General features: G+C 45.1%; 1 protein-coding gene across 1 annotated transcript in view; it reads left to right on the forward strand.

The window, feature by feature from the left end:
• The window catches only part of LOC308262412 (uncharacterized protein), a gene marked incomplete at its 3' end in the record, with an annotated part of 63448 nt that overhangs the window by 31396 nt on the left and 24552 nt on the right, over window positions 1–7500 (forward strand). The window contains 1 exon segment of the mRNA XM_080694830.1: window positions 1–928. This exon segment is cut by the window's left edge and continues 398 nt beyond it. Within this exon segment, the coding sequence (XP_080550956.1) occupies window positions 1–928 (928 nt within the window).

A 7500-nucleotide genomic window follows, 5' to 3' on the forward strand; every position in this document is an offset into this window, starting at 1 on the left:
GGGTGGAATGTCTTGAGATGGACTGTGAGGAAGGATGGGCCTTGCTGAAGTGTGGGAGAAAGAATTATGAACGGGCCCAGGCCTGCTTCAAAAAGGCTGTGGAAATGGACCCTGAAAATCCAGAATTCAGCGCTGGGTACGCCATTGCCACCTACCGCCTGGATTACTTGAATGAATCAGCCAACAATGGAAAAGGAGGTTCCCTAGAACTATTAAAGAAGGCTGTCAGGCTAAATCCAAACAATGCATATATTAAGGTTCTTCTGGCCCTGAAGTTTCAGTATGTAGGAAAGAAAGATGAAGGAGAAAAATATGTTAAAGAAGCTCTGAACAACATGTCCTCCCAGACCTGTGTCTATCAGTACGCAGCCAAGTTTTACCGAAGGAAAGGCTGTATGGAGGAAGCTATTGAGTTCTTAAAGAGGGCCTTGCAGCACACACCCAACTCTTCCTATGTGCATTATCAGCTAGGGATCTGCTACAGAACACAAATAATCCACATAAAGGAAGATACAAACATGCAGCCTAGAGGGCAGGAGAGAGAAAATATGAACAGATTGATTGAAATGGCGATACAGGAATTTAAGGAGACATTAGAAATAAAGGCCACATTTGCCATGGCTTATGTTTACCTGGCTGGAATGTATGCAGAAAAAGGCCAACATGAAAAGGCAGAGGAAAATTTTCAGGAAGCATTCTGCTTGCAGAACCTTGATGATCACACACTGCAAGACATTCATTTCCACTATGGCCGTTTCCAACAGTATCACAAGAATTCTGAAGAGACAGCAATTATTCATTATAAAAAAGGTCTAGAAATAAAAGAAAAGTCCTTCGCCAGGAGAAAACTTTTACGTGCTTTGGAAAAACTGGCTGAAAAACGTGTTCGCCGAAATGCCCGGGATGAGGAAACTGCCCGCCTTCTCGAGTTTGTCCATAAACTGAAAGAGGAAGAGAATGAGGCTGCAGGGCTCTGAGAGGCCCAGAGGCTCCCTGCAGGGCTGAACCCCATGCTTGGAATGTGCAAGCTGAAAATGACACAAATAGCTTCATAAAGATTTGGGAAGCTTTCTGTATGGGGTGTGACATAATCTCCTTTTCTTCCAGTATCAAAAATCTTCAGTAAAATATGCTAAAAGCACAAATTCCTTGAGTGTTGAATTTTTTAATATATTTTTATTGGTGCATTATAATCATACATCACACTGGAATACAAGACTTGAGAGGATATACAGGAACACATCATCCAATTAGCCCTCAAACAATCCCCATCCTGTTCCCTCCCCCTCCCTCGATCCCATGCTTGATTGGTGATTATCTTTGATACATTTGTTTATGTACCTCCTGAGTTTTAAAGAGGTTCCATCCTCCCCCGTCCCATCCCCTCTGATTGGTCACCTTAATTGCTTCGCTATAGGGTCCTTTCTATAACTCGACCTCCTCCTGTTACCCCTCTCCTCCTAGTTTTTGCTAATTAGGGGCAGCATCTGGTTTTTATTTTCTCTGATATTTCTTTGTGCATGCAGCATTGCAAGTTCCAATCCCACTCTTGACAGCCCCAGTAGTGGCCTAGCCACCAGGAAAACTCTGATCCCGACCTCGCTGGCTCCAGCACCGGCCTTGCCTCATGGGAGGCCCCGATTCTGGCCTCGCTGGCCCCCGCACCGGCCTAACCCCTCGGCTGGCTCTGATCCTGGCCTCGGAGGCCCCAACACCAGCCTTGCCTCAGGGCAGGCTCCAATCCCAGCCTTGCTGACCCTGGCACTGGCCTAACCCCTTGGCAGGCTCCTATCCTGGCCTCAGAGGCCCCAGCTCCGGCCTTGCCTCATGGCAGGCTCCAATTTTGGCCTCGCTGACTTCGGCACTGGCCTAAACCCCCGGCAGGCTCCGATCCTAGTCTTGGAGGCCCCAGCACCAGCCTTGCCTCATGGCAGGCTCTGATCCCAGCCTCGCTGGCCCCAGCACCGACCTTAAACCTCGGCAGGCTCCAATCCAGGCCTCGGAGGCTCCAGCACCGGCCCTGACTCACAGCAGGCTCCAATCCCAACCTCACTGTCCCTGGCACTGGCCTAACCCCTTGACAGGTTCCGATCCCTGCCTCGGAAGCCCCAGCACCAGCCCTGCCTCACAGTAGGCTCCGATCCCGGCCTCGCTGACCCTGGCACCGGCCTAAACCCTCGGCAGGCTTCTGATCCCGGTCTTGGAGGCCCCAGCACCGGCCTTGCCTCATGGCAGGCTCCGATTCCGGCCCCGCTGGCCCCGACACCAGCCTAACTCTTTGGCAGGCTCTGATCCAGGCTTCGGAGGCCTCAGTAGCGGCCTTGCCTCACAGCAGGCTCCGATCTCGGCCTCAGAGGCCTCAGTAGCGGCTTTGCCTCACAGCAGGCTCCAATCCCAGCCTCACTGGCCCCGGCACCGGTCTAACCACTCGGTAGGCTCCTATCCTGGTGTCGGAGGCCCCAGCACCGGCCCTGCCTCATGGCAGGCTCCAATCCCGGCTTTGCTGTCCCCATCATCGGCCTCACCCCTTGGCAGGCTCCGATCCGAGCACCCTCTTCACCCAGCAGGTTGTCCCACATTCCCGACGGTGGGTGGTGGTAGCATTCTGCCTCTGGGGTTATTTCTTCAAAAGTTCCAGGTGTAATGCATCAGATCTCTGCCTCCCCTGAGTACTGGCTGCTGCCATTGCCACTGCCTCCACCATTTCAAATCTTTCCTAAGCTCTTTTTTCACTCTGCATGTTGTCCAGTGTTCCTAAGCATGCACAATGGTAGCATTCAACGTTTGGGGTAATTTCTCCTGAAGAAAAGGTTGGTAGGATCAGATTTCTGCCTCTCCCAAATACAAGTCTCCACCGCCATCGCGGAGATCACTTCCAACACCGCCTTCCTCCTAGGTCTCCCGCTAAACTCTCTCCTTACAGATGATGTCCAGGATTCTTAAGGATGTAGAGAAGAAGCAGTCCTCCATCGCGGGGAATTTTTTCAAAAGTTCCAGTTCACTTTGATAAATTTTGTCTGCATCTCCAGTATCCTGACAGCTGCCACAGCCATCTTGACCCCTCTCTGATATTTTTTTCTTTTTTCTTTTTATTTTCCTTTTTTTAAAAAAAATAAGAGAAGACAGTATGTGTGGGTTGAGGAGGTTATGGGATCAGGCACTTGGTAACACTGCGGCCCGGGCCCCGGTTTTTCTGGGGGTCCAGCGTGCCCCGTGTGACCCCTGCCCAGGGCCAGGGCCTTGCGACCTGGACCCCGTTTTTTCCAGGGGTCGAGTGTTGGTTATATTTGTTTAAATGTATGTTCTATATTTATATGGAAGCAGAAAATTATAGAACCAATTTATCCAGCACTAGGAGGAATAAAAAAAAAAGGACCCCATGCAAAAATAAACACTATCAACTCCATAGCAAACAAGAGAAAAGCCAGCTATGGAAAGGCATGCCCGTAATCTCTGTACTTGGGAGGCTCAAGCAAGAGAATCACAGAATCAAGCCCAACCTCAGCAATTTAGAATGACCTTCAGCAACTTAGAGAGAACTTGTTTCAAAACAAAAAAAATTTAAAGGAACTAGGATTGTACTTTTGAGGCTGAATACACTTGGGTTCAATCCACAGTACTATGAAGAAGGAGGAGGAAGAGGAGGAGGAGGAGGAGGAAGAGGAGGAGGAGGAGGAGGAGGAGGAGGAGGAGGAGGAAGAAACTACTAGGGCAGGAATACTGTCATTTCCATATTTAAAACACCTAAGAGTGTGTCTAGTTGTTTCACAGGCTGCTTTTGATTTGCCTTGGCTTATAATTGTTGCCAAATTGATAACTATCATTTCTTAGCCACTGGATGGTCTTGACAACAAAAAAAATGTAACAGGGGATTTGCAATCTTTGGGGCTGAATTCATCACAAATGTGAGAAAGTAACAGTAATAGTTGTTAAGGTTAAGTTGTCAGGAAGCGAGGTTTCATGAAACAAATTAACTAACTAATTAATATCAAAACATTATCACAACTCCAGGTACCAGAATCTGTTTCCTGAGCAACTGTGACAACTTTAAGAGAGTTCACTTGTTTCTGCAAGTATGTGTGTGCATGCACATGTGAGTTTGTGTGTCCTTCAGGTATCATAGGGGAAGTCCTAAAATAAGCTATCTTGAACAAAATCAACTCTCAGACAATAAAGAGTGACCCAATCAGGTACATGTGCTGGTTGGCTGGACATCTTGTAAGTGCTACTTTGATGAGCAGTATGTGCTCCTATGTGCAGTATGGATCAAGGAATAACAGAGGGATATTGATGAATGAATAACTGTTTGATTAGATTAAAATTAAAAGCATGGAAGTATAAGAAGTTTTTTAATGCTTACCAATGGGAAAAAGAGGAGAAAAATAAGAGGGACTACTTAAGTAAGACTAGAATCTTCTGTATCTGATTTTAGAAACATGTTAATGCCTTACTAAGTTCATATTTTTAGAAATCATCCACATATCCATGCAATTAGTTGAAATGTTTCATTAATTAATCACAAATTGCTGTTTATTTATTTAATTTATTTTTTTGCTGGCTGGAGAAGGTGATTTTACTTTTGGCAAAAAGTATCTTGCCAGCAGGTGTGCCAGACATGCAAGCAACTACTGAACTGGAAGCCTGTCCAATTTTTATATTCCTAATGCAAATTTCTGAAAATACTCCTCCTGCTGGGAGCCTGGTCTCACAATCTTAAGGTGGCTGGCTATTTCTTCTAGAATGAGATATTGGGAAAAGGGTTGGCATTTACAATTCTCAGAAGATGGAACTCACACACAAAACCTTATATACAAGTTACAAAATTGTGGTTACATAAGTCATTCCTTTGATTAAAAAAAAAGACTTGATTATATTTTCACAAGTCTCTCCTCCCTTTATTATACATTACTACTCTTTCTTTCCAATTCAGTTCACATCTGGCAAATTTTGCTCTCAAAGATGTCTACCAAGAAGAGATTATAAGGGTCATCAACTCCAGCATTCTCAGCTAATTTATATCTAGAACTTTCTGATTTTCCTGGGTCATCATTCTAGTAGCACTTAGTTATTTAGCTATTTCTTTGATGGCATCTTGGGTATAGTTGACAAATCTCTGATTATGGTAATTAATTCACTCTATATTTTTAAGAAACTCAGTATACAATTTAATATATTGACTACTATCATCCTATTATCCTGTCAATTAATACTAAAATAATTTTCTTACTAAAAGGATTCTACATTCCTATTTAGCTTCTGTTTTTACATAGTTGGCAGATCCATCCATCAACCAAGTATCTTGTTTTTTCTTTAGGTGACCAATGGTCCTGGGCTTGCAAAAATTCAAAACAGACAGGTCATTTATAGCATCTTATAAAGACTCTGTTGGAGAGAGGTTTTGGGCACCAGTGACATATCTCTTCTTGTGAGTCTAAAAACAAAGTATCACTGTAAATTATAAAGTTAATTATAAAGTATATATAAAATAATAAAAATAATAATAAAGTGAAAGTTTTTAAATGATACCATGAATATGACTCTGTCTTTATACCCCAGAATGGCACACTTGGTTTTGGTTATACTTTCCTGCTGGATAATCAAGACCAAGTTGGTAGCTCTATGTTGGGGAAACATAATTTTTTATAAAATAAGTTTGCTGAGGAGAAAGGAAGCTGGTGAATGGGGTTGACAAAGGTCGCACCCTGTAATAGCAGAGGACACTAAGAGCATCCGCCAGAGCTGAGGATGGATGGTGCTTTCGCCACCAGCCATCACTTTCCTTCAGCGCATTACCCTACGAGCATACTAGAGCTAAGGACCATCTTATAGAGAAAGGCTATGGGTGGAGGAAGCTCTACAGGAGAATATGACAACCAGGACCTGGATGGTCAGGCCTCCCAAGAAGCTGAGATCATGGCTGGGCATTCATGAGTAAACTTAAGGTCTTGGTAAGAGACTCTTATAATGCAGATGTTGAAAAGCTTAGAAGCCTCCACTATGAAAAAAGCATGAAGACTAGTCCCTTGCCTGGGGATTTTTCTTTCACAGATAAAATGTCTTGAGCTTGTCTGAAAATAGAAGCAAACCTCAGTGTCTCAGAGTGCAGTAGGATCCCCAGAGTTCAGCTGAGTGGACAGGCACTGAAGAGTCTTCTAGAAAATGTCATGAAGGGTCCTCATTCAGACACCAGCATTCCCACCTTGCAAGACCGCAGGCTGGTTCCTAGAGCTCCAGGCAGAGGATGCAATCCCAATGCCACCTGGAGTCCTCAAAGACATCCTGTGTGATCAGGAACTCTTCCCTTGTTGGAACCCTGGTTTTCCTGCACTGCATCTGCCTTCATGCTCGATCACCACCTAGAGTCTCTGGGGCCCGCAGAGCTCTCTGGAACTCCCAGAATCTCCCAGGCTTCTACTTCTCTCCCATCCTTCATGGGCCCCTGTCTGGGCTCCTGAGGAAGACTCCAGTTGCTCATGTTGGAGTTTCACTGTTGCAGAACAGTTTCCTCTTCTTTGTTCAGTCCTTCCCCATCCTACTTGTTCCATTTGATTCTGATGTGCAGTTTTGGCCCCGTCTATAGCCCCATCCCTCCTCTATGCTAGGCCAGTTCTAGATCCCAGCCCAGCCCGGTTCCCTAGGAGCCCTCTGCCAAGCAATGGCAGTTAGGTAAGCTGAAAAAGTGATCAGCTTTCCAAGCCAAGAATGCCATGTGTAGGCATTTGCAAGCAATCTTCTATTCTGAGGGCCTCCTTGTTGGACAGAACCTTGTCTGGGAACATCTGTGTGCAGGTTAGATATGAGAAAGTGGTTACATACCATACATGTGGATCCCTTTACCTTTCTTTATTTCTAGATAGATGATGCTTTTTTTGGTCTTTCAAAGTGAGGAAATACAAATGGTTGGCATATTAATGGAAAAAAAATAATTTTGCTGTTAAGGTCAGCCAAGTGTCCTCAGGGTTACTCTGAAGGACTTTGTGAGGCTTTTCTCTTATGAGTTATGCCATCTACCAGGACGGGCCATGGTCTAGCTGACCATTTGGTTTCCCTTGAAGCATAGGGAACATTTCCCTCTACAGTGACACTCGTTATTGCAGGACATGATCTGATGGCTCCTAGTCTTGAGTCTTCATGAACCCTCTCTTTCAGGAGGTCAGATGACTTACCACACTTGAAGATCCCTTAGAGAGGTCCCGTCACCACCACCCTAGGTTCTATTTGACCTTGGAGTGAGAGGGTAAAAATATTGGTAGTTCTTCCTAAGTTCACTTATTTTCTGATTAGTCTCTACGACTCAACTGTTGAGCTGCCATTGTGGCATACACATGTAATCCCAGTACCTGGGAGGCTAACACAGAAGGACTGAACGTTCACAGCCAGCCTCAGCAACTAAGTGAGAACCTCCACAACTTAGTGAGACCCTGTTTCAAAATAAAAAATAAAATAAAATAGGGCTGGAGGTGTAGCTCAGAGGTAGAATACCCTTGGGTCCAATCCCCA

Source organism: Muscardinus avellanarius (genome assembly GCF_963383645.1).
Source record: "Muscardinus avellanarius genome assembly, chromosome: 4".
NCBI lineage: Eukaryota > Metazoa > Chordata > Mammalia > Rodentia > Gliridae > Muscardinus > Muscardinus avellanarius.